We start from the raw sequence: 25,201 nt of genomic DNA, 5'->3' as shown, positions 1-25,201 counted from the left end.
TATTAAAAATACACGATTTCCAAGTGCACTTAAATGCTCCTGGAAAGTATTCAAAGTGTTTCACCTTCACCACACAAAAAAACTCCAAAAGTAAAGAATTTGAATCAAAAGTTGACAAATTTTAGTTTTCCATTCAGACAAATATTGACTTTGCTCTTTTTACAAAAGGATTGCAAAACACAATGTCAAATGTACAGCTGTCTGAGAAAAATATTTTTCAATATCATCTGTTTAAATACACATTGAACATGATTCCGCTTCAGTCTTTCGACCCTCAAGTAACAGAAGGAAGGAAAGATGGATGATTGATCACCGTCTGGCCTGAGCTTAGGTGTACTCACACAGATGTCCGCATCCGGCGGGACAGTGCGGACTGCTTCTGAGCCAGTTGATGATGTGCTCCAGGTGGCCGCCGTGACTGCAGCCCTGACACCACACAAAGAGTCCCTTGACCACGTGGTGGCACACGGCACACACGCTGGCACACTGGTGGCACCTACACAACACCCAAAAAAGTATTATTGACCGCAGAGAATGTCGGAATGTACCATCGCTCGGTACCTGTCGCAAATCCAGCCCCTGTTGTTCATGGGCCGTTTGCAGTTGCTGCAGTTGATGTGCAGTGTGGTGGAGGTCTGATTCAGGCAGGTGATGGCGCTGCACGTACTCAACTTGATCACCTCGTTGGACACGTTCCACAACTCGAAGCGCTGCAGCAGGTCGATGTAGGACGTGTACCAGTGCTCCTGAAAGACAAAACTGTAAACTGAGGTTCTGGTTATGTTGTGGGGATTCTTGGATTCCAATATGAGGGGGTTTGAGGTGGAAGTAATCAACAGAGCAATCCGAAAAAATAAGGTCATAAATCAAAAATGGAAAAAAGACGCGTACTCGGGATAGATCCCTGAGGGATACCTCCAGATTTACAGTCTGAGATTACCTGTGTCAGATCATCAATCTCTTTCCGGATGCGCTCTCCTAAGACGATGAGCACGGACACCGCCATCTGCACGTCGCCCTTCTCGGCGTAGTAGCTGAGCATCTCGCGCACGATGGGGCAGAAGAAGCTGGCGGGCAAGTCGGGCGTAAAGAGCGGCTGCGAGATAGAGATGAGCGAGAAGGACTCGATGGGCGTCAGGCACGTGACTTCGGCCTCGTTGCCGCTGACGTGCGGCGAGTCGGCCTTGTCCTGCTGAAGGTGCTCGGGGGCCGACGGATTGTCCAGGATGTCGTGGCGCAGTTGGAAGGCTTCCTGAGGCAGCGTGCACTCCTGTTCCTCAGCTAGCGTTGAGTAGACACAACTATCTAAGAATGACTTAGCTCATGTGTCCATTTTCCAGATAAAGAGCTCAAAATGTCACAATTTGACCGACCTGTCGGGTTATCCTGCTCCATTGAATAAAGATCGTCGTCATCCAGTTCGGCATCGCCAAACATGTACTCGGCTTGGCCCTCGCTGCCCTCCGTCTCCTCGTTTTCTGAAGGGAAACAATTTGGTCACCTGTTTATTTTTGATTCCTGTTATTCCAATGTCTCACCTTCATTATTATTGCTGATGTTTTCAGGTTCCAAGTGGATATTATCTTGTCTGGCGTCGACTTTGCTGCGCTCCAGCCTGCTTTCGTTGCCCATTCCGGTTCCGATCTCCTTCATGCTGAAGCTGACAGTACAGTTTGTGGCCTCAATTAGTCCCGCTCAGTAACAGCGCAGGGAGTTGTGTCGCTACCTGTTCATTAACGGTAAGGTGCCAAGTTTACTGAGGTGGGGACCAGGAGTGGTGATGTTTGCTGGGTCAGAGAACATGATCCTTAGCATGGTCCACGTTGTGGAAACCTGTAAAAAGGCCTGGTGAGTGACGTAACCAGCTGAAATATTTTTCAGACCTTCTCGTGTGCCGTACCTGAGGTCTTTTGAGCTCGCGGGCCACCTTGGCGTTGTGATCGCACAGCTCGGCGAACGGCTTGCCGCCGAGGAGGTAGAGTTGTGCCGTCTTGACGAACCAGTCCATACGATTGCTGTCCAAGTCCGTCTCAAAGACGCTGAGAGCGCTGGACACGTGCGCAAACTGTTCCGTCGGGTCGGGTTTCTTGAAGATGAAGATGGGGTAGCGCCGGTCGCCGCCGGGGTAAGGCTTCCTGTTCGCGTCGCCGCTGATCAGACTCTCCTTGGCGGCGAAGGCCAGGTCGCCGAACAAGCCGAAACACAGACCCTCGGGGTTGGCCTTGTCCACGGGCCGCGTGGCGTCCTTGAACATGTGCTGGTAAAGCGTGCTGTCCTTAGAGCCCGAGAGTAGGAAGTGAGGGTCGTGCTGGTGGCGCCACACGATGCCTGTGGTCACGTCCTTGTGCTCCTCAAAGGTGGCGAAGGGGATGAACGGTCGCCGCACGTCCCACACGTAAATATTGTGATCCACCATCATGGAGCAGGTAGCCAGGTGGAACTTGCGCTCCGGGCGCCACTTGACCCGAGCCACCGAGGCGATGGTTTGGACGCAGTAGATCTCTTTGGCCCGGTTTGTGGTCATGTCCCACACCTTCACCATTTTATCCCTGCCGCCCGTGGCCAACCAGCCCCTGGAAGAGAACCCAAGCAACATTTGATATCTTTTTCTCCTGGAGCTCTTCCCGTCCATTTTTAACAAGCACCTGTCGTCAGGATGCCAGTCGCAGCAGAACACCGGGCCAGTGTGGGCGGTGAACATTCGCTCGTAGCGGTCTGGCCGTCGGATGTCCCACAGCTGGACGTTCCCGTTCTCGAAAGAAGCGGCAAAAGTAAAATAGTCCTTCATGCTGAACTGGACGTCTCGCACGCTCTCTGACTGACCTGTAATCCAAATGAGTAATTGTGCAAATCACGTTGTGTATGAAAGCCAGGTGCTGGCCGCTCGTTACCTGAGAAAGTGCTGACAGACTCCTTCTTGCGCAGGTCAAAGCACTTCATGAAGCCGTCCTGCGAGCCGCTCAGCAGCATGTACACCTCGGTGGGGTGGAAGCACACCTTGTTGACCGTACGCTTGTGCTCTGTGAACAGTTGGTCCTGCTTGTTGCGAGACGGTTTGCCCAGGTTCCACGTCACCACGGCGCCGTTGGTGGCGGCGGTGGCTAGCAGGTTCTCCTCCATCTGGTGCCACATGACGTCGGCGCAGCTGAGGTTGAGCGACGGCTTGCGGCCCACGCGCAGATTCAGCTTCTCCACAAACTGCTCCTCCTCCAGCACATAGATCTTGAAGATGTTGCGCCCGGCTACCACCACCTGCGTGGCGTCACGGCACACGCTGATGGCGTTGGCGGGGGCGTCCAAGTGGCAGAACATGGTTCGGCCGCTGATGGCGCTGCTGCCCAGGGCTGTGGTGATCCGGGACATCTTCTCCATCTTCCTACAGAAATCACAGGGTTTTACTTATTACATCGTTTAAGGTGTTCACAAAGGCCATGCAATATAAATATAAATATTAATAAAAACACGTCGTTCTTCTCAGCGCTCACTTTCTTAAGAGTCATGCTGTGGGGCAAAAATACACAAACACATAACACACTGGATGTGAATTGATGGTGGGCGGCTATTTTCAATTATGATGTCACCCCTATTAATAATTAAATGTAATAAAATATAACTAACCATTAACAGTATATATATTTATTACATTAATTCGGGATTTTAACTTTAATATTTATTTGTTATTTTTGTTTTATTAAAGTATTGTATTAAATTATAACAGTTGAAGCATGTGCTACTAATATATATATTATGATGTATATAATATAAATATATATGAGTAAACATTTTTTGCAGTTTGCATATTCGCCAAGTTGCTGAAAACGAATCTTGTGTTTTAAGCGCAAAACCACTAAAAGTGTGTATTTGGCGCCAGATGGTGGAATCGCCAATATTTATTTATATGCAAATAGGAAAAATGGCAATATAGTAAAATATATGTATATATTAAATATAATATAGTAAAAATATAATAAAACGAATAATAAATATTATAAACGTTACTATTCATTACATATGTATAATAATGATTATAATAATAATCATTATTTATTATATTTTATTTTTACTGTACTATATTTTAATATATATACAAATAAAATATACGACCAGATAAATAATGTAAAAAATATATATTAAGCGTAAACTGCCATTTTCCCTTTGTGCATATAAATAAATATCGGCGATTCCACAAGGTGGCGCCAAATACACACCTTTTGCGCTTTTGGGCTTAAAACACAAGATTCGTTTTCAACAAATACATATTGGCGAATAAGCAAACTGCAAAAATGTTTACTAATATATGTTTATATTATATTATATACATTATAATATATATATATATTAATATTATATATGTTTTTACATTATTTCTCTGGTTGTTGATGAAAGATCATTCTTATGAAAATAAAAAAACAAAACGTAGTTTTCGGGTTATAATGAGAAATGGAGCAAACTGAGACCAAACTGAAATTGTATTCTTGTGAGACATCTGAGACTGCTTTTTACAGCCATATCGTCGGCCCCATGAAGACCTCGTAGTGAAAAAAATATGTGCGTCGATATCTCTCCTGAAAACACAATAAATAAAAGTATGCATACCAACTTGCTGAAGAGCTACTGACCTGCTCAACTTTTGCAGCACCTCAGAATGCACTTCATGCTCTCCCAGGAGATACAACTTGCTGGAGGCACTGTTGCACCAAATAAAACGAAACAAAGTTCTGAATAGCACAAACGTGTTACTTAGATGCAGTACACATTTCCTTTAGCAATGTCCAGATTGATTAATTCCGTGATCCCAGACCTACCTTCATCATGTTTGGAGGTTGAGGTCCCGTGTCTGGAAATAGCTCAACTCTCCGCATTTTCATGAAGATTGCTGCAGCGAGGTGCTAATGCAAGCTGGCTCGACCAAGCAACGGCACGCAACACTAACGCGATCCTACGTGCGTTGCAGATAATATACGATCTGTGAAATTTTTAATTATTTGAGGTGCATGAAAGCAAACAACGACAAAATGCACTAACCATAGCAAATGTGCTCACCGATGTTTGCTTGCATTGCCGGAAATAATAGAACAATACTCTCGCGAGAGTTCACCGAGAGTCAGGCGGAAACGTCACAATCATTTTCAACTCGGTTTGCGTGAGTTTTTGTGACCATTTATGATTTATATTTCGCAAAGGAACGTAATTAACCATGCTCTTTATATCCTTGCAGGCGATTTTGTGAGCTGCTGTGCGGCCATGAGTGGACTTTTTGAGTGCGAGCATCCTGCAACATGGAGGAGAGTTGAAGGTAAATATTGGGACGTGGTGGAGGCCAAGGGCAAGAATAAGAAACCTGGGAAACTTCTCCAGCTTGATAAGTGGTAAGAAATTAGCCCTGCAGCATCTAGTGTGCAATGCAATTTAAATTTTAAATCTTTATATTAACAGGAGCTGTAAATGACCCAAGGTTTGTGTGCAGGTACCAAGAGGAGCTGCCCGTTATCATCTCTAGTCGGTGCGAGAAACATGTCACATTGGCAGAAGTGGTCAAGTTGATGGAGTGGAAGCTCACTGTAAGTCGCTCCTCCACACACGCAGAAGATCGCAGCGTCTCACCCACGTTCTCGTCGCCAGAGGGGGAAGTTCAGGCCCCGTCTGCAGCAGCTGGTGTCGTCCAACAGCGAGGACGCCGTGGATAAATGTTCCCGAAAGGCCTTCAGGCTCCTGCCCGACGTAGCGGCGGCCATCGCCGAGCTCAGCTCGCTGAAAGGAGTCGGCCCGGCCACTGCCTCAGGTCAGCGAGGCCAAATCGGAGCTCCTCTGACTTTCAATAGGTTTTCACCAGTTTTTTTTTTTTTTTTTTTGCAGCTGTGTTGGCTGCAGCAGCGCCCGATCAAGCGCCGTTCATGTCGGACGAGGCCCTGGAAAGCGTGCCAGGGCTCAAACCCATCCAGTACACAGCCAAACACTACTCACTCTACCAAAACAAGATGGTGGCGATGACCAACATACTTAACAAAGGTTCAACATTTGACTTCCAACTTTTTACATCCGCCTCAGCGTTTCATGTTCTGACGCCAGTTTCTGCTTATTTTGAATTTTTTTCAGTGGACCCCCGACCCGATTGGACGCCCCAAAGGCTGGAGCGCTGTTTGTGGGCGCTCAGCGTTGCTAAGCAACAGCAGCTCCCGTTTCTTGACGATCTTGATGTAAAGGGCGGCGGGGTGGTGGAAGAGCACGTGGATGCTGATCACAGAGCAAGCAAAAAACTTAAAACGAGATGAAAGAAACGTGAATCGCTTTGGTACTTGAGCAATAAAGACTTTTTCAGAGAATTGCCATCAAACGTTTTCACCCCCTAAGCAATCTTAACTTGAAACGAGCCGAGACCTTTTTAAGACTTTTGTCTCTGGATCCAAAAGAGAGAAAATGGAATAAGATCTGACAGTAGCACAACAAATTACAACGTCAGCTGATGAAATTTGACAGCAACAGAAATGTCTCGACATGTTCAAAGAGAATTCCCTCGTTAAATTTTCAGAGATGTCAAACGCCGGAACAAAATATAAATGAATTTGTCCATTTCAAAAAATAGAAAATGTGACCAAGTTTGTCCTGAAATAGACAAACGAGGTACAAAAACCTTTTGGATTTTCGCCACAGTATTGTTCTTTAATTATATTGTTTCAAAATAAAAGCAAAATACAATGACCAGTACAAAATAAAACAAAATATATTCATATATATACAATATAAAATGGTTCAGTTTCAGAACATTTAAAAAGTACATAGAATAGAGAATGAAATCATTCATGAGGACTTTGATACAAATTTCCCACATGTGAATTTAGTCGTGCTTCTCCGTGACGAAGAGAAAAATAGCTTCTTATTTTTTTTCTTCATCTTGTAAACGCTGTGTTGGCGCAACCTCGCGTCTGCTTGTTGGCGAGATTGAACCTTGTAAGTTTGGCACCGTTTTATGGACGCGTTTGGCTACAACTTAAACAAAAAGTGGCAAGACTTTTTTTTGGGGGGGGGGGGGGGCAAAGCTACCACAAACCTTGAATATTTGACTTCCCATTCAGAGCTGCACTCTTTTTTACATTTATTTCCCTGCTACGCATTCATTGTCTCCCTCCTCTATTTAAAAAAAAAAAAAAAGAAAAACACGTCGTATGGCGTTAATAATTAAGCAGCTCATGTAACTTTTTGGATTTTTCATAAGCACCTGCTCCATCCGATGAGAAACCATTTCTCCTTCAGTGTTCAATGACAAGGCATCGGGCGTGACAGCACAATAAACAATATGGCACACGAGATTATGAAATGCTGCATTCTGCTCCGGAAAGCAAAACATGAGCTTACTTGGCTCCTGTCATTCAGATATTTCCTCCTATTTTCGCACAGTATCCATTTTTAAATTGCCTTGATCTCATTTGGTTTGTGTGCGGACGAGCGCGTTTGATAAAAATCCAAAGCACTTACGAGCCCTTTTTACAAGTTGCTATGAATCTTAAAGTTAAAGAGGCACATTAACCTCCGCTCAAACATCCTCTTTTTCTTCATTACAGGCTAGCGGGGTACGTATGCATTATTCATCACTCCTGTGTATCTTCGCCTAGCCCAGCAATAACATTTCAAACTGACCGCTGACCACAAGGGGCTTCCATCACTTATCCATTACACCACCGTCATTTTTTTTTCCCCCTAATTTTCCAAATAGTCTGGCCGAGTGGCGATACCCACCCGACGGTTTCATCCTGCGGAGGAATGGAATTTATGAACCCATCGGCAAAAGCATAAAATGTTAAAGCCAAGTGACGTTCAAATGAGTTATTGATCGGACGAGTGAAAATTGGACCGCTGAAGGAGTAAATGCAATCCTCGGCTTGAGTCGTGCAACAGAAATCCATATAATTTATAATCCCCCCCTCCCCCCCCACACACACACACTGCAGGCGAGGACTTTGCGCAAAACAAACCATCAACTATAAACAACTTGCACAAGCGGCGGGAAAAAATTAAATAAATAAAAAAGTCTGCTACAGGAGAAAGTTTCACAGGCGTGTACTTGCACAGTTTTGTCTTCTTTGACTTGGAATATTCACAAAGCAGAAAATGAATTTTACGCACGATGGAGGCGACCCTTTTGTGGAGACAGTCGAAAATGCATGATGCAAAAAAAGTCATCAGGACTTATTTTTGGATTTGAATTCAACTTACATGCTTGCACTTTCGACTGTCCCCACTTGTGTCCTCTCTTAAAAGTGTCTCCAATGAGTTCTCTCTATGGCTTGTTTTGTAAAGTTTATATAAAGTCAAGTAAGGGACAACAATCGTAGCCTTCTTTTTTTTTTTTTTTTTTTTTTGCACCCTTTGAAATCTGTAAATAGACAATATACACATCCACTATTAAATGAGGAAAAAGAAAAGAGCGACAATTTCCCACCTCACTCGACTTACATTCCTCTACAAAAAAAGTGGAGGCTGAGGTATTGACTGAGCGACGCCCACTGGAGTTGAGCGTGTCTGCGTTTTTGTGTTGGTGGAGCTAAGGGGGGGGTCGGCACATGATCGTTAACCCCTCACCGGTTGGAAAATCAGCCATCTTGATGATAAAAGCTAAAAAATAAAACAGATGTTTGAATAAGGATTTTTTTCCCCTTTTTTTTGTGTGGCATCGCTCCTTTGTTTGTTTCATCAGAGGCACGAAATGAATCGGCACGGCCACTCAGTGCGAGTCCAAAAAGACAAAAAAAGCTCCTCAAAACAGATGCGAGGAACTTGTTCTGCTGCTACGCTCTTTGATAAAAGAGACACTTCTTCATTTTGCAAAGGTGTCCGTCGAGTCGCCAATGTCAGCAGGAAAGGGGATGATTTTAAATCAATACCTGTTCTGAAGTCAGACGCGCCGGGCCGGGCCTTCGTCAGGGGGCGGGCGGGATCTGCACGCCCAGTAGCTCGTAGGCGAAGATGTTCCAAAAGATGGCGAAGAGCAGGAAGGTGATGAAGGAGAAGACGATGACCCACCAGGAGCACTGCTTCTGCAGGCTCTCCTCGTAGCTGCGCAAGATGAGCAGGCCCATGCTGATGCCCACCACCGCGCCCGATAGGTGGGCCATGAAGCTGGGCTGCGGCCCGGACGAGGGCAGCGGCGGCGAGAAGCGCAGCCACACCGCCCGACCCACCTCCGAGCTCACTGGACCAGGAAACAAGGTCACAATCAAAACATTTATTTATTTAAGAAACACACGGATGGGAAACTTACTGCAGACGAGCGCCAGGATCATGCGTAGCAGCTTATACGGACACCTCATCCCGGCCCAGTTCTGCAACGAGCGCAAACGGATGGCTTCATTAGCAGCTTTGCCCCAAAACATTTTATTTGCTCTTTTTGAACAAAATTAACCCAGAGAGAGAGAGAGAGAGAGAGGGAGGCACTTTTATTGGAACGGCGTGCACCTGGCCGCCGTTCCGCACGCTCCAAGCCAGGGGCATTCTGTTAATTAGAGCTCCACTAATTAAACAGACAAGGGGGCAATAAAGCACACTCATGATCCTACTAGGAGGAAAGAACGGCAACATCCTGACGTTGGCCTTAAATCCCCCTCGGATGAATAACGGAGCCAATCCCGTGGATCCTTAAGTGACTTGGACTGAGAGCAATTGTGGGGGAAAGGACCCAGGGCCACTTTTTCAGCCTGCTCCCGAGCGGGCGCAGGCATGCAAGATTAAAAACACGGGATAAAAATAGACGGCGATAAAGCCTTGTCGCTAGAAGAGGCCTTCAAAGTCACAATATTACAAGAGATAAATGATTCATATATCGTGAGGGAAAGAGGGCACCGCGGTGGGAGGCCAGCGAGAAGATGGAAATGAGATCTTTATCAAACATGCTGACAGGCCCAACTTTGTATTTGCTGATTGTTTTTTTTTTTCATGCTACAAAGGAAATCCCCTCCAAAAGTATGAGTGATTAGAGAAGTTGAAACATAAGAGAGGAATGATTATCGGAATTTAACATCGCTTGCGTGGTGATTCTCAAAGTGTGATTCGGCTCCCTCTAGTGGCACGTAAAAGAATAGGATTGAGTATTTGGCAATTTGAGGGGGGGTGGGATTTTTTTTTGACACACAATAGCCGTACAGCGGTGAGTACGATGACGATGGTTACCATGACAACGTTGGCCAGATGTGCCGAGCAGAGAGCGTAGACCCCGCCGGAGCCCCCCACCACCGGAGCACGCATGTCGGTGATGGACACCGTCAGTGAACCTACGAGGGCGGAGACGTTAGACCAAGTTAGAAAACAAGCAGACAAGCAGAGCATCAGATTTTTTTTTTGGTACCCAAAAGAATCATTGTGAGAATCGGCTGTCCTGCTCAAAGAGCGTGAAGGGTTTGTAGAGTAAGAGGGGGAAACAAAAGGGGGTCAGATTGCTCATCATGCTGTCTCGCACCAGTCACCTTCCTTTGGGCCTTTCTCAAAATAGTACCAAAAAAAATCACCAGTGGTTGGTTAGGTCCAATATGTGTAGCTGAAAGGTTTATCATCCTGCGACGCTTGCTTTTGTTAGCCAGTTTATCACATTATGTGTTAGCATCAAGCTAGCTGACATGAAGGCAAGGAAGTGGTAACAAAAAGCTTGAAGAATTGTTGCTTGCAAATGCAAGCAAAAAAAAAAAATCACTTTAGTAAACAGGCTATTAAAATGGCAAACAGAGGATGACAACGGAGCATCTGCTGATGCAGCCGCCATCTCGGAGCCGGTCAGAATTCCGAGCAGGCGAAATCGCAATGCCGAGATGCCGGCGTCAGCCGACTGTTAATTATGCAAATGAGCTGATAAAGAAAGCGCAAAGAGGGCTGATAAAACAAAACAAGTCTTCTTTTTTAATTACAGTCGGAGGGCCGAGATGTCAAATCTGTACGCCGCGCAATTTCAGCGTGTGGGCACAAAAGAGTAAACATTGTCTCCGAAGAAGACTTTGCGAGCCGGAGGCGGGACGATGGCGCAAAGACGGATGGTAATCAGAGCGGCGCTACGCAGCCATTCATCTCTGCTCGCCGCTGCACCTGCAGGTGCTGCTTTTGTGAAGATTTATGGGCGCAGATGAAGGCTGATACTACACATCGGAGGAGACACGGGCCCGTTTTGGCCGCTCGCTCGGACAAAATTACAATTTCACAGCGGAGCGCGACACCATCGTATGTGCACCACCGGGAATCGAATTGGGCCTTTGTGACCTACACGCAATACAATAAAAATTCATCAAAATACAGCAAATACTCGTAAAAAAAAATGCTCTTCTTTGGTGAGACCTTCCACATTTTATGTATGAATATTAAAAAGAGCCGTCATGTGGCTTCTCCCGCTTAGCGAGGATTTAAGATTTAGGCGTCTCACACTCCTGCGGGAGCAGAGCCGGGAGGTGTGCGATTAATTCCAACGTGCAGCTGACGCGTCAAATCATGTGCACACATTATTTAGTGCCGCCATCATCGTCGCCGAGGACCACAAATCTCCCGACGAGCCCGTGACATCCGTTTGAAGACGGTAAAACACGTCACTGGGTGCGGAGCAGGTGGGGGTCAAGGGGTCAATGACAAAACTCGAGTACCTCGGTCTAATCCTCGAGGCTGAGCCGGAAAACTAAACGGCGAGCGCAAACGTTGACTCTTCTCAAGGTTTTACGTGGCGTTTTCGCCGAGATGAAGGCGCTAAAGTGCGCTGAGGCCAAACTCTGACAGAGCCTGAGGCGTCGCCCGTCGGTTGCGGTGGTTCCATAGTTTAAAAAATAAAATAGCAAGATTACCATAGCGGGATCCCTCCGGCCAAATCAAGCATGGAAGTACTTTGCAATCATTATGGCGCTATTAACAGCATCTTTAAACTCTTCATCCTGTTGTCATTGTTATAGCCCGCATCATTTTGCACAAGACTGCACAAGAGAGCGTCTGGGCTCCCGAGCCGGACGCAGGATTACTTTATGTTCTCCTGAGCCGTTTATCGCTTACGTTGGGGCGGCCCACAAAGAGATGTGGCCCAGTCAGCACTATACTGCGGCCAAAGGGATGCCTCTGATGGCAAATAAAACTCCGGGAATGCCGGATCCGATTTATTTACCCGCGAGGAGAGGAGGCCGACGGAGCGAGCTGCATGGGTGGCCGCAACCTGTGCAAACTCGTTAGATACATTACAAAAAAAAATTCAATGGGGTTATAATGGGTGTGAATTCTATGCGCATTTTTATCCATGCAAATACGCCAGTGGAGAGGGATGATGAGATTTGGAAAAGAGAAAGATGGAAATCCCTGCGGTCTGCCTGCGACACGGAGATGTTCAACAGTAGCCAAAATGAAAACATTCCACTCTCCGTCTTTCCGAGGAGGCCCCTTCATCTGGCGTCGGCGCGGCAGAGCCGTGAAGGATTACGGCGCGGCTACGCCGGGGATCAAGGACGAGGACGGAGGTCCGTGCACGCGCAAAGAATAATGACAAAAATGTTCCCGTTTCCAGCACGCGCGCAAGCCAGGACAAAATATACAGTGCCAGACGTTATTTTTGGACGGCGTAATTTGGGGTTTGAAAGGAGGAAGGAACACTTTGAAAGGAGGCCCGCGGTGCGGAGGAGGTTCTTGCGGTGTGTTCAGGGCACCCATTTAGTTGCGCTGAATTTGCATCATGTTGATTTTTTTGTGCACATGACAAAAGGAAAATAATCACTTATTTTTACTTTCCCAATTTCATCACAAAAACATTTGAACAAGGGTGTGTAGACTTTTTATATCCGCAGTAAAACGTGTCGCCTGTGCCGAATTGAAAGCGAATGAGGAGCCACTTCCGTGAGCCGGGTCGGCTGTGTTCATTCCCACAACGGCGCAAAACGTCCGACGGAAAAAAATGAAACGAAAGAAAACTCCACCCACGTGCACAGAAACTCACGCTCTGAATTCCCCATCCCGACTTGCGATGCCTCCGCAACACATCACAGTCCGTTTCATCTCCTCACCGCCTCTTCCTATTCCGTCTCGTTTGTCGGAAGAAACATTAACAACAACAAATGTGTCAAAGTCATCCGATTCTTACTCCAAGCCGTTGATAGTGATTTAACACGGGGTCCCGCAAATTGCATTTGTCGTATCGACTGATCAGATGAAAGCCCTTTGACTCGTCAAGGCATCCGCTTTGCAACAGTAATCAAATGATGCTGAGCGCGAGATTTCCAAATGCCCCAAATTGTTGGTGCTGGAAAGGAGAAGGGCGAGAGATTTGCGCAGCAGGCTTGATGCGCATTAGCGAGAGACGTGCATTGAGAAGAGCCAGCCGATCAGCGGCCACATGAAAAGTCCACAAATCTCCAAAGTGGCTCACCGCAGGATGAACGCTAATGAGGTTCCCTTCGGGGGCGGCGCCGTGACCTCTGCACGGGAACGCGCCGGCGCTCGAGGACGACGGCTCGCCAACCGACGAAGTCCAATTTGGACTTGGCCCGCAAGTTTATGCAAAAATTAGCTCGTGGGCTTCATTGTAATTGGAGACCTTTAACTTGATAAATGACAGCGAAGTGGGGAAAGTAAATTCTAAGCATTTTTTTTTTAGGAGGGGCGGGACTCTGCAAACAAAGGACAAAAGCAAACTAGGTCAGCGTCGATCTATTGCTGACTTGCAAAAACTACAAAAAGAAAGGTCCAGAAAGTAGACTTAATGTTGGAGCACGGTTTGTTTGAAATGGACTTGTTGACATCGTGGGCCTCTTGACCCGTAAAGTGAGAATAAAAGTCTTCTAAATTTGACTCACCGCAGAGTAGAGCAAGCCTGCTAAATATATCAAATGAGCCTTGAAAATCAGGAGTCACTCACCCGCCAGCACTCCCGCCATATAAAGCAGACTTATCCGTAAGACGCCGTGGACCATCTCCAGGGGGACCCCGATCATCAGCTGTAGCAACGCGTTGAAGCCCAGCTGCTCCAAGCTGAGGACGAAGGCAAGTGATGGCCGCGGTTTCAAAGTCGCCGCGCGGCTTGCACGGCTAGCGCTTACGTACCCGACGTGCATGAACATGTAGCTGAAGAAGCGCCACACTTGAGCGCGGTGGCCCGGGTGGTACACCAGGGGGCTCTTCATGAAGTCGGGCTGGTAGGTCTGCAGGACCCACTTGTTGAGCATGATGCCGTAGCACATGAACACGATAATCTGCCATCAGAGATAAGAAAATGGCAATAAAGTTGATTCTTTCGTTGACCACTAGAGGAAGCCTTTGAACATCAACATTTCTTTCTTTTCACCTGAACGATGGTGATGACGGCGATGAAGACCGGCGGTGGGCACAGGCGGTTCTGATGGAAGTACCAGCGTCGGTCCGTCTCGCACGGAAGGATCTCGTAGGCCACGTAGCGGACGAAGCGTTTGTAGAGACCCAGGCCCGTCTCATCCAGCAGGATCTCCCTCTGCAGCGTGCGGCGGCCGTTGGCGATGGCCCGTCGGAAACTGCTGGAGCGCTTGCTGCTCATCTTAAATCAAATAAATAAATATAATTAATAAATACATAATAAATAAAAATAAAATAAAAAGGTTATTAACACAAGGCAAATTAATCTCAATATGCTCAACACCCTTTTAAAGCCATTACATGCTACAACGATGCAGCGATAAATTGAATTAAATTGAAATACTCGGAGGAAGAAAACAAAACATGACATTATCTTGGCAATGAACACATGAACCAAACAAGGGCCGCCTTTTGATGCACTTGATGTCACAAATTAACTATAAACTGGTTGATTTTTTTTTTCCTGTACATGGTCCCTGTGATAAATAACCTAAGGGGGGAAAAATCAACATTGAAAATGGGTTAATCTTGAAAAGTCCCTTTGGAAGGGATGCTGAGGCTTGGAGCACCAGGATAGTAACAGCCTTAAGGGACAGCTGAATGGGCTAAATGGCAAGCAGCAGGTGTGTGTGCACATGTGTGTGGGTATGAGGAGGAGACAACCCCCCCCCATGGTAGCTGCATGTTGTCTATCGCACATGCTGCTATCAGCCGTGGTCGATTGTCCTTGATGGATTAATTAGCCACGGCACATAATCAATACCTCCCGGCTCAATACTAATTAGTAATAACCATAACACACACAAACAAATTGTTCAAAGTCCACGGAGGCCTGCCTTTTCATTGGTGGCGACAATTTAAAAAAAAAAGAATAAAAGCAACATGGTTTTGGTCATGCGACCGTCGGAAGGAGAGTAGCAGTACGAGACAAAATGGCCGATTTTTGGAGTCATGTTTTGGCTTTGAATTTGTGGTCACCAACCACAAGAGTAAAAATAAAAACGGACTCACGCCGAGAGTTGAAAGCAACCCAGCCAAGTGGTGGCTGATTCCAACCTGACCCAAATACCCACGCTCTTTTTTTGCCCAAATCTTTTAAAAATGAAAGCCCACCTTTACCCCCCCAAACCTCGTGATCACAGTCGCTTTTCATTCTAAAGTGCTTCATTTGTAGCTGGCAGCCAAGTGGCGATTGCTATCAAAAAGTGTCGAGAATGGTCCGACACCATATTGGCCAGTGTGCTAAATATGCCTCAAAATAAAATCAGAAGATGAACTGCTGCTGCTGCTTTTGATTGCTTTTCTGTTTGAATGCTTCTGGGAATGTGACAAAAGCATGGGTGGCTTGAAAGCACATACGAGTGCTTATTATTTAAGTGCTCCTCTGATTGGATCTCCTGAAGGGAGAAAAGAAATGCAACATTTAGAAACAAAAATTACATAAGCTGAAATGAAAGCCTGGCTTTTGCTTTTTAGATACAAATTCAAATACGACAACGGCAGCACGCATGGACTCGAAACGATCCCTCAATAAAGAGAGCGGCTCCAATAAAAGAGCATCATTTGTCACAAATTAGGGAGTGGTACTTGTAAAAGTGTCGGAAAAGTGACTGATGGAGGCTGAGAAGAGGCACGCGGCATGAATTCACAGAAGAAGGAAGGACAGACGGTGGGCAGAAGGCCAAAGAGACGGACGGACTCTGTTGGTTGTTTGCTGATTACCTGCTTGAAAATGTCACGCCAGAGCAGCGGCAGCATTTCAATGTGCACGATACAAGATGCACGTTCACACAAATGCTATTCTGCAACCCAATAAAATGCTAAAAGCTCATAACCCAAATTAGGTGGATCCGAAATGTTCACCCACCAGCTCGATGAGCTCCTGGTAACACACTTGGCCGTCCTCATTGCTTTGGACCAGCGCTAACAGCATGTCCAGTTTAGATGGGTCCAGCTGCAGCTCATGGTGCTCCACCAGGCTGGTGAAGTTCTCCACTGCGATGAAACCGGTGTTGTCTGGATCCAGCTGGAGGGAAAAAACAATTGAAATATTTATCAGTGAGAATCCAACTGAGATTTGCTAGCATGATGCTAACGCATAATGTAAAAGGCTAACAAAACTAGCATAGTAACGTGAATGTTTTATCATGTGCTCACTTGATGGACGTTCCGTTTGACAGTCTATCCTTCCAGTCACATTTGCAGCCTCCCGTCAGTCAGTCAGTCAGGTTTCTATAATCAGCACTCACTGAGCCCCGCAGGTTATTACTCCTAAAGCCAGTGCGCCCTTGGAGTAATTGATTTTAGTGGGCGAGGGCCATAAAAGTGGCTGGTCTAAAATAGCGTCGCACAAAGTATGGTGTGCGGAGTTCTGTTTTTTCTTTTGGAGGCACGACTCCAAGATTTGTCTTCTCTTGAATGGAGCGTTAATTTGTAAGCTGTTCCAAAACAGGCCCGAGGACAAACTATGGGAAGTGTCTCATTTTCCAATCTCTAGATAGGAGGGGGGAGCGTCTCATTAAGGTTTGGCGTTGGAAAGCAACAGCCCCTTGTTGTCCTGAGGACGAGCGGGCTTTCAGACGTTGCATCAGGGTGAAGTCAGTGGAGGTGCGCCGCTGTTCACGTTTTGACCAAAGCGTTTCTGCATGAGGTCATTTTGAGCAAATTGTTGCTTTGTTTGACTAACTCGAGACACGTTTTAATGAGGGCACACATTTGATATAACACAGGCATATATTCTTTATCCTCAGCAAAAAATAACTAATATTATTACAGTTCACTTATTTATCAAAAATTTAAAGTATCGTTTGTTAGGCTGATTGTAATGCAGATTTATTTCAAATCACTACCATACATAGTTCTAACCTTTAACATCATAGCTAATAAAGCCAAAGGAGAAATTAGCATTCAGTTTGTTCAAGCGTTGTTACGCTTGCACAAAAACGCAAAATCTGTTGCCTGGCAACCCCTTATACTAATTCTTTTTTACAATACACAGGCAGTCTTCATCATGTATAATTTTTTTTCCAGGAAGTGTTTATTCACCAGAGAGCCGTACTAGTGGCAGCAAATAATGGACCAGTCTAAAAGGCTGCTAGTGTTAATAAATTGATTTGTATTCATAACACTGAACACACAAAGAAAGTAATTCAGAAGCAGACAATAAACACACACACACACACACACACACGTAGGCCCTGCTCTCCCCAGGGCAGTGATTATTTACTCCCAATGTCATGTACGCATGTTTCTGTGAAAATTGTGAGCACAAGGAGGACAACATCCATACGCCGCTATCGCCCTCTCAACACTTCACCGTGATTGGCTGCAAACTAAAATGCAACTTGACATAAGAAAGAAAGAAACAGATAAAACAAAAGAAGCGAGGAATGAAAACTGAAGCTAATCCCTTCAAAGTGTGGCTTCTATGCACATTTGTTGGAACATGGTTTCCTCCAGGCAACATAGTCAGTCCTGCTGATGTTTCGGGCACCCACGTGGCAAAAAAAAAAAATTATACGAACAACCAAGATTCAGCTCCTGAATCTTCTTTTTTTTTTTTTTTTTAATAATCGCTGCCTTCTGGCTTTTTTTTTTAAGACACATGCCATGGTGAAAAACAATAGAACAAATTCTTCTAAGCACCGTTCTGGCTCACAGGAAGTGTCACCAAAACTTAAAGGCTGCTAAAATGTCAGCATATTTCTGCAGCTCCCAAGTGTCCAAACACACACACACACACACACACACACACACACACACACACACACACACACACACACACACACACACACACACACACGGGCAGAGACTGATGCGGAGGATGCGAAGGACAGCCAGAGAGTCTGCGAGGAGGCAGACATGGAAAGAAACATTGAAAAGCCCGACGCCTCGCCACTGTCTGTTAGTCTGGCAGCATTTACATTTTGTACTTTTTATAAACCCACAAAATTCCACAAGATGGCATCAAAGCCACGTCTAAATAGGAAAGTAGTCAAATTGTTCCTTCTGTTGTGCACACCTAAGCCACCAGGAGGCACTATAATGTATAGTCAAGAAACCAATCACAACTGCAAATCAGTAAATATTGTTTTCGGCGTAACCTGTGAGTATTGTTTGTCTATATGTGTTGCTACGCACTTCATGTTCATCAATTCCATCTTCTACTTGCAGCAGGATTTGGTCCCTACATGCTTCCCATCATGGATGTGCTGGTGTGACCTTGCACGGGAAGAAGAGAGCACACAAGGAAGCGCCCGCTGAGTACAGAAGGGGGTGGAGGATGGTGCCTAGCAGCCAATTAGGCGCGTCAATTAGTAAAATGAGCTACACGGACACAAATTAGCGAGCAGGCCCAAGCAGTTGACGAATGAGAAACAAGATGAACGCGGCAGGGAGGGGAGGGGGGGCAATATTGAGGGAGCTAACCAACAGCGGTGACGGCGACATTTTGACAAATAGCACAAGTTGCCATGGTTACCAGTTGCTAGTGTATTGTCCCCCATTCCGCCCCTCGCTACCCTCCATCTCGAAATATTGGCGTTTGAGAAGCAAATGAATGACACAAAGAGAGGAGAGAGAAGATATGATGCAAAGAATACGGAATGGAAAGACACCCAAAACAGGCGGCTCGGTGGCGCACTGGGTAGCACGTCCGCCTCACAGTTAGGAGGGTGCGGGTTCGATTCCACTTCCGGCCCTCCCTGTGTGGAGTTTGCATGTTCTCCCCGGGCCTGCGTGGGTTTTCTCCGGGCACTCCGGTTTCCTCCCACATCCCAAAAACATGCTTGGTAGGCCGATTGAAGACTCCAGATTGTCCCTAGGTGTGAGTGCGAGTGCAAGTGGTTGTTTGTCTCTGTGTGCCCTGCGATCGGCTGGCAACCGGTTCAGGATGTCCCCCGCCTACTGCCCGTTGACGGCTGGGATAGGCTCCGGCACTCCCGCGACCCCCATGGGGACTAAGCGGTACAGAAAATGGATGGATGGATGGAAGACACCCAAAACGGCATCATTCTCATAATCAATAACAGGAATAAACATCCTTTAATTGTACTACCGGGTCCCCATTCACAACGTAAAGGTAATTTTCGAAAAGGGAAGGAGTCTATATTTGCACTCCTATTTTTATGACTAATTTAAAAGCTATAAACTGAACTGGAAAATTATTCAGACAAAACTTTCAAAATCCATCACTGTATTCCCACAATAATACAGATTCCACTTTATCTATCGCTACAACATAGTATTTTGTTCGCACGTTTATAGTGTTTTGCATTTTATGCTAGCATTAAGCTAATTTGGTGAGACAAAACGCTCATTAATCCTCTGCTGTATGGAAATTCCGCTGGGAGTATCAATAAAGAGCTTGACGCCTCTTTTTTTTTTTTTTAACTGATTACTCAGTGTCGGAGACACAAAGCACATTTGCAAGGTGGCAGATAAATACATTTGCACGGCCCGTGCTCCCCAAGAGCAATAACTCCGCCACTCTCGCTCAGACCGTCACTATATCCGCCACTCTCGCTTCTTCTCCTCCCCTTCCGGAAGGGAGACCTGAGGAATTGTCTTTGATGCAAAACAATCCAACTCCATTTCCTGGCGCGTAAACGCCGCGTAAACAGCCGGCGGCGGCGTTCCAATGCAGCTCGATGCAAATTAGCGTCAGAGAATGATGAAAGAGGACAGCGTGTAAGAGCCTCATTCTTTCTGCCTGACATAAATGTGTCAGAATAGTATTCACAGTGCTCACGCCAGATAGTATAAATAACCTTCATAAAATAAACAGATGACGGGTGGAGGTGATACCCAGCGCACACTCTCACTTTGCGAAGCTGGTCGGGCGACTTATCAGCTGCTGCGCAATGGAGACAATCAGAAGGTGTGACATACGCCGCCACGCTCGTACCGGAGGCATTTGTCAGCGGCGGCCGGGAATAGCCTGAGCTCAGCATTGCCTTGCAACCTCCTGGAGACAAAGACTAATAAAGTCACTCATGTTGCCACTGTTTGCTTCCAACTCTGAATCTCCCTCTTTGTCTTTCTTCTCTCTCTCTCTCTCTCTCTCTCTCTCTGCACCATTTTCACAGGGTTCAATGTGACAAGGCTGCAATATCTTTTACACCTGCAGTCCCCCCCCTCTTGTGAAAAACAGCCTATATTGATTTATAGAAATTCAAGTCATCAAACCTTACATGCTATTCATTAGCCCGTCTATGGCTTTTCTCTGTCTGTGTTAGCATTAAGCTAGTAGTCTTGCCTAAGGCAAAGTATTATATATTAATGTGACACGTCACAATCTTATCAGAGGTTTAAATGAGCTCACAGCTAAAGAAAGGGAGGCTTTGGTTAGTTGATTTTATTGCCCGCCTTTGCCCATATGTAGATTTGTGCTGTTTTAAATCAAACAGCATCATCAATTGCAAATTATTTTCCCCACGCCCAAGCTACGCCTCAAAGACTCCGTTTCGAGGACTATTTTCATAAATTTCAGTGACGACATTTTATCATGAATTCCGATGAGGGAGGTGCTACCAAAGTATGAGGGGGTCAGAAATCACTGCTTCGATGTGGAGTCAAACGCGGTTTAAATTTCATTTCCGAATTAAACGCCAAAGGTGGAAAAACTCGTCATCAGCCAATTTTTGATTGATTCTGTCTCGACTTGAGTATAATGAGACTGCGGTGTGTTCAAGTGTGACTTCGCTCACGGTACAGTCAGGATACGGACAAGAGTCACATAAACGCGCCGATCAATAGCATTGATGTCAAGCCTGAAGACCTGCATCAAGTCACTCATTGATGAGTCGGCATTGATGGGAAGCTCGCTAAAGGGACAAATTCATGGGACTGTTCCAACGTTAGCAAACGCTGACACTTCCAGCATTCGGTCTGCGTTGCGTTTCGATATATTTCATCTCTCGCAATATCTGGCCTAGTCCTAAAGGTCACATGTTTATAGAAGCAGAAAGTAATGTGAAATGTCTCAAGATGTTGCTCGATAAAAAATGAAGCAAGTGATAAAAGAGGTGTTACCAAAGACCACATGGACTTTTCATCATAGCAGTCAGCAGCCATTACTCAAGTACTTCTCCCGTAGATGACTCACAAGCGGGCATCCTCTTACTCAGTCCACATGGGCTTGTTACAAACACACATTCAGTTAAAAAAAAAATAAAAAAAATATGTTTGCAGACCAGACAGACACACCGCCTCCCAAAGCTTCTCGTTGCTGTTGATGCACCAATCAACTTTGACCCCCGCAACCCTGCGGCAGTAAATCGATTTCTCCATTTTGAAAGGAACGGCCGCACGATTCCATCCGTCAATCAAGCCGGAGTCTAATTTGAACGCGGCGCTTCAATACACACCAGCTTTGAAAACGGAAACCCCACCAACGAATCGGCGATATTGGGTTCGGATAAAGCTAAATTACAAACGGCGGTCCGATTTTTTTTCTTCTCCACCCTCCAAGGAGAAGTCATTCAAGCATTCCAAATAACAATCCTATGCATCAACATGCTCGCCATTCTCTTCCTTTTCTTAACCTCATACACTTTCCCTGCATCCATTCCTCATGCTGTCATGTTATTCACCCCCCCCCCTTCCCCACCACCACCTTCACGCTCTGACCTCACAACGTCGGGACCCACATGGCTCCATGATGCGGCGTGTAGTCCGACACTCATTCACCCCCGCCTCCCCCTTTCAATCGGTTCTCAATTCTAACATCAGCCGTGGTGATTGATCAACGCCGTGCGTCTCCCTCCCTGGATAGACGAGTGAGGTGTCAGCCTCTGGCAGCCCGTAACCATGGAAACCAGCACCGCCGTTGCCGCTTCTCGCTTACCTGCTCTTGTATGAGCTGAAAAAAGGAGCTTCTATCCATATACTGGCCAGGGTGGTGAGAGGAACCGCTGAGGACAAGGGCATAAGGAGGAAGCAGCGGCGGCGGCGGTGCTGAGGACGGACGGGGGAAAGGATGGAGGGAGATTTTCGTGCAGACTGGCTGGAAATTGTAATTCCCGCGTTAGCTTGTCTGGCTCCGTGTTGCAAACGTTGGCGTGGAGGCTCAACCCAGCTTCAGCATGCACTCCGACACAGCTCTCATTCACTCTCCTCCGCCTCTATCCCATCGCACTGACTGCTGCTGCCTGTCTCTTGCCTCCCCTAACACACACACACACACACACACACACACACACACACACGGCATCATCACATGCATACCAATGAGCCAGGGAAAGGAGGTGGCCTCGCTCTTCCAATGGGAAAAGGCGAAGGAGTGGCGATCGAGTTAGGCGTCTCGGGGAGGGAGAAGGGGATGGGCACCACTGCGGTTCACTACTGACAGACGACACACACACACACACACACACACACACACACACACACACACACACACACACACACACACACACACACACACACACGCTTGCTGTGTCCACAGACATATGCATACTAGGGCCGCAATTTTTGGCTCGCGGATGGATGCTTCCGTGAGCATCAAACTGAAAATATGACACTACCCAAGGGTGATGCGGGGGGGGTTAGACCAGGACGTAAATCCCAAATCGTAAAACAAGCAACGCTCCGAGACAAAAAAGCGTCGGGGTTGAGACACCATCGTGCCATTGGCGGAGATTGCAATTATTAACTGTTTTGCGTCTTGTCGTTTGGGTCCGATAAAAACAGCACTGCTAATATTAGTGCTCAAAAGTAGTGATTCGACACATTGTGAGGGTGGGAAAGGCTAATGAGACGTTACAGCACAAAGTTTTTGGTCACCGCAAAACTACTGTTAAAGCGGCGCCAAAATAATGAGCCTCTGTCATTAAAGCACCATTTGTGCCATCACTGAAATGAGCTTTCTAGCAAATTGAAAGCCAATAACCAATGTAAAGCATCCAAAGCTGTGTGCTCTGCCTTCAATCCTCAGATCAAACAAAAGAGCAGTTTAGCTCATGTGTGGGAGACAGACGAGGCGGGCGAGGCCTTCCAGGGAGACGAAGCGGCGGGACGCATTAATTAGACCGCCGGCGTTCACGTTTGCGTGGACGGGGGCTTTCTCGCTTTACAAGGAACTAAGCGACTTAACTGAACTGTGATTTTTGGTGCATGATTACAGAGTGATCAAACATTGATGCGCTTTTTAACCGGCCCCCTGAGGGCGAGCATCACCCACCTCGCTATGACCCAAGTTTGGCATCTCCGCCTTGTATTAAAGCTGAGGGCCCCCGCACCTCTGGGCCAATACCCGAGGGTCGAGCCACACTTGCTTCCCCGAGGATGCCCCGGTGAGGGAGAGACAAGGGGAGGGAGGCGGCGGTTTTGTGCATTTGGAAACAATCTGGCCATCTATCAAGCCGACAGCCACTGAGAAGGTTTGCGCCATTAAAAATGTATTAAGTGACCTGAGGGAGGCGAGAAGAGAGAGAGAGCTGAAATAAGAGGAAAGAAATTGAAAGCGAGAAGATTTGATAACATGGAAACAAGAGGTCCACCAACACAAACAATCCAGCATGTTGTCTTGAGGGCCCGTTGCACATTGGGCATAATAACCTTTCTTGTGTGATTTGGGGAAACACTCGCACAAATAAAAAGGCAGACGTATGAATGAGGTCAGCGACTGACATAGTTTCAGTCCACAAAGCAAACCATTTGGGGGGATGCAAAGCGGAAGAGGCAAGAAAGGGGGAAGGAGGTTGACTCCAAAGTAAAAAGGTAAGATCAATAGGTTGTTTATTCCATTCTCTGATGTGAGAATCGATTCTAATGACTGTTTGTTGGCAAGACAAGTGCCACTTTGCTGCTCAGCCGCTTGGAGCATTTTCTTGGCTTTGCAACGGGCTGTAATATTCAAGTCAAGAGCGCCCTCTAGTGTCAAATTAGTTTTTTGCAGTCAAGGCTTTCACTTCTCGTCTATTTTTTATTACATATAATTGCATTATTTACTACCAACAGTCTATTATGTTCATTTTATAGCAGTTGTAGCTCATGTGTATGCTATATTTTTTCGTCCAATCAGATTTGAGCCCCTTTGTGTTGCCATATCAATCAAAACCTAGGGCATTTGTCATCAACTAGTTTAGCAACAAAACTGATCCAAATACAGTGCCTTGCGAAAGTATTCGGCCCCCTTGAACCTTTCAACATTTCGCCACATTTCAGGCTTCAAACATAAAGATATAAAATTTAAATTTTTTGTCAAGAATCAACAACAAGTGGGCCACAATCGTGAAGTGGAACGAAATTTATTGGATAATTTAAACTTTTTTAACAAATAAAAAACTGAAAAGTGGGGCGTGCAATATTATTCGGCCCCTTTACTTTCAGTGCAGCAAACTCACTCCAGAAGTTCAGTGAGGATCTTTGAATGATCCAATGTTGTCCTAAATGACTGATGATGATAAATAGAATGCTCCTGTGTGTAATCAAGTCTCCGTATAAATGCATCTGCTCTTTGATAGTCTCAGGGTTCTGTTTAAAGCGCAGAGAGAACCATGAAGACAAAGGAACACACCAGGCAGGTCCGAGATACTGTTGTGGAGAAGTTTAAAGCTGGATTTGGATACAAAAAGATTTCCCAAGCTTTAAACATCTCAAGGAGCACTGTGCAAGCAATTATATTGAAATGGAAGGAGTATCAGACCACTGCAAATCTACCAAGACCCGGCCGTCCCTCCAAACTTTCATCTCAAACAAGGAGAAGACTGATCAGAGATGCAGCCAAGAGGCCCATGATCACTCTGGATGAACTGCAGATAACTACAGCTGAGGTGGGAAAGTCTGTCCATAGGACAACAATCAGTCGTGCACTGCACAAATCTGGCCTTTATGGAAGAGTGGCAAGAAGAAAGCCATTTCTCAAGATATCCATAAA

General features: G+C 46.1%; 3 protein-coding genes across 11 annotated transcripts; 1 reads left to right on the top strand and 2 right to left on the bottom strand.

The window, feature by feature from the left end:
* Nucleotides 1-98: 98 nt before the first annotated feature.
* wdr24 (WD repeat domain 24) lies at nt 99-5,079 on the bottom strand. Of its 5 annotated transcripts, none has more exons than XM_037278129.1 (12): nt 5,026-5,079; nt 4,806-4,939; nt 4,597-4,688; nt 2,892-3,376; nt 2,646-2,823; nt 1,901-2,573; nt 1,727-1,833; nt 1,539-1,660; nt 1,374-1,478; nt 941-1,305; nt 562-746; nt 99-496 (listed from the first exon to the last, which is right to left on the bottom strand). In XM_037278129.1, the coding sequence occupies exons 4-12, from the start codon at nt 3,370-3,372 to the stop codon at nt 328-330; spliced, it is 2,385 nt and encodes a 794-aa protein (XP_037134024.1). In that variant the 5' UTR covers nt 3,373-3,376; nt 4,597-4,688; nt 4,806-4,939; nt 5,026-5,079; the 3' UTR covers nt 99-327. The 5 variants fall into 5 exon arrangements, with proteins under 5 accessions (XP_037134024.1, XP_037134027.1, XP_037134025.1 ...); XM_037278132.1 differs by having other exon boundaries at nt 4,806-4,903; nt 5,026-5,065; XM_037278130.1 differs by having other exon boundaries at nt 5,044-5,061.
* Nucleotides 5,071-6,334, top strand: zgc:112496 (uncharacterized protein LOC541336 homolog). 3 transcript variants are annotated; one of them, XM_037278333.1, is made up of 6 exons: nt 5,071-5,143; nt 5,219-5,369; nt 5,468-5,561; nt 5,623-5,782; nt 5,857-6,009; nt 6,097-6,334. In XM_037278333.1, the coding sequence occupies exons 2-6, from the start codon at nt 5,245-5,247 to the stop codon at nt 6,270-6,272; spliced, it is 708 nt and encodes a 235-aa protein (XP_037134228.1). In that variant the 5' UTR covers nt 5,071-5,143; nt 5,219-5,244; the 3' UTR covers nt 6,273-6,334. The 3 variants fall into 3 exon arrangements, with proteins under 3 accessions (XP_037134228.1, XP_037134227.1, XP_037134226.1); XM_037278332.1 differs by having other exon boundaries at nt 5,086-5,137; XM_037278331.1 differs by lacking the exon at nt 5,071-5,143 and having other exon boundaries at nt 5,150-5,369.
* A 692-nt stretch (nt 6,335-7,026) lies between these two features.
* rhbdl1 (rhomboid, veinlet-like 1 (Drosophila)) lies at nt 7,027-22,619 on the bottom strand. 3 transcript variants are annotated; one of them, XM_037278290.1, is made up of 9 exons: nt 22,169-22,619; nt 21,952-22,088; nt 16,190-16,348; nt 14,279-14,503; nt 14,038-14,186; nt 13,853-13,965; nt 10,162-10,262; nt 9,257-9,317; nt 7,027-9,187 (listed from the first exon to the last, which is right to left on the bottom strand). In XM_037278290.1, exons 2-9 carry the CDS (start codon nt 21,979-21,981, stop codon nt 8,916-8,918), a joined length of 1,110 nt encoding a protein of 369 aa, XP_037134185.1. In that variant the 5' UTR covers nt 21,982-22,088; nt 22,169-22,619; the 3' UTR covers nt 7,027-8,915. The 3 variants fall into 3 exon arrangements, with proteins under 3 accessions (XP_037134185.1, XP_037134184.1, XP_037134186.1); XM_037278289.1 differs by lacking the exon at nt 21,952-22,088 and having other exon boundaries at nt 22,169-22,616; XM_037278291.1 differs by lacking the exons at nt 21,952-22,088; nt 22,169-22,619 and adding an exon at nt 16,480-18,942.
* Nucleotides 22,620-25,201: the final 2,582 nt, after the last annotated feature.

The sequence above is a fragment of the Syngnathus acus genome, chromosome 19 (assembly GCF_901709675.1).
Source record: "Syngnathus acus chromosome 19, fSynAcu1.2, whole genome shotgun sequence".
NCBI lineage: Eukaryota > Metazoa > Chordata > Actinopteri > Syngnathiformes > Syngnathidae > Syngnathus > Syngnathus acus.
Note: the sequence above shows the minus strand (reverse complement) of the source record. Positions and strands in the feature narration are given on the sequence as shown.

Coding starts and splice junctions, on each gene's coding strand:
- wdr24 (XM_037278129.1), bottom strand. CDS start 3,372: ATGGAGAAGATGTCCCGGATCACCACAGCCCTGGGCAGCAGCGCCATC. Junction 2,574..2,645: donor GACTGGCATCCTGACGACAG/GTGCTTGTTAAA, acceptor GTTCTCTTCCAG/GGGCTGGTTGGCCACGGGCG. Junction 1,306..1,373: donor GGAGCAGGATAACCCGACAG/GTCGGTCAAATT, acceptor AGTCATTCTTAG/ATAGTTGTGTCTACTCAACG.
- zgc:112496 (XM_037278331.1), top strand. CDS start 5,164: ATGATTTATATTTCGCAAAGGAACGTAATTAACCATGCTCTTTATATC. Junction 5,562..5,622: donor TGATGGAGTGGAAGCTCACT/GTAAGTCGCTCC, acceptor TCTCGTCGCCAG/AGGGGGAAGTTCAGGCCCCG. Junction 5,783..5,856: donor CGGCCCGGCCACTGCCTCAG/GTCAGCGAGGCC, acceptor TTTTTTTTGCAG/CTGTGTTGGCTGCAGCAGCG.
- rhbdl1 (XM_037278289.1), bottom strand. CDS start 22,207: ATGGATAGAAGCTCCTTTTTTCAGCTCATACAAGAGCAG. Junction 14,187..14,278: donor CCGTCATCACCATCGTTCAG/GTGAAAAGAAAG, acceptor CTCTGATGGCAG/ATTATCGTGTTCATGTGCTA. Junction 9,188..9,256: donor GATCCTGGCGCTCGTCTGCA/GTAAGTTTCCCA, acceptor TTCCTGGTCCAG/TGAGCTCGGAGGTGGGTCGG.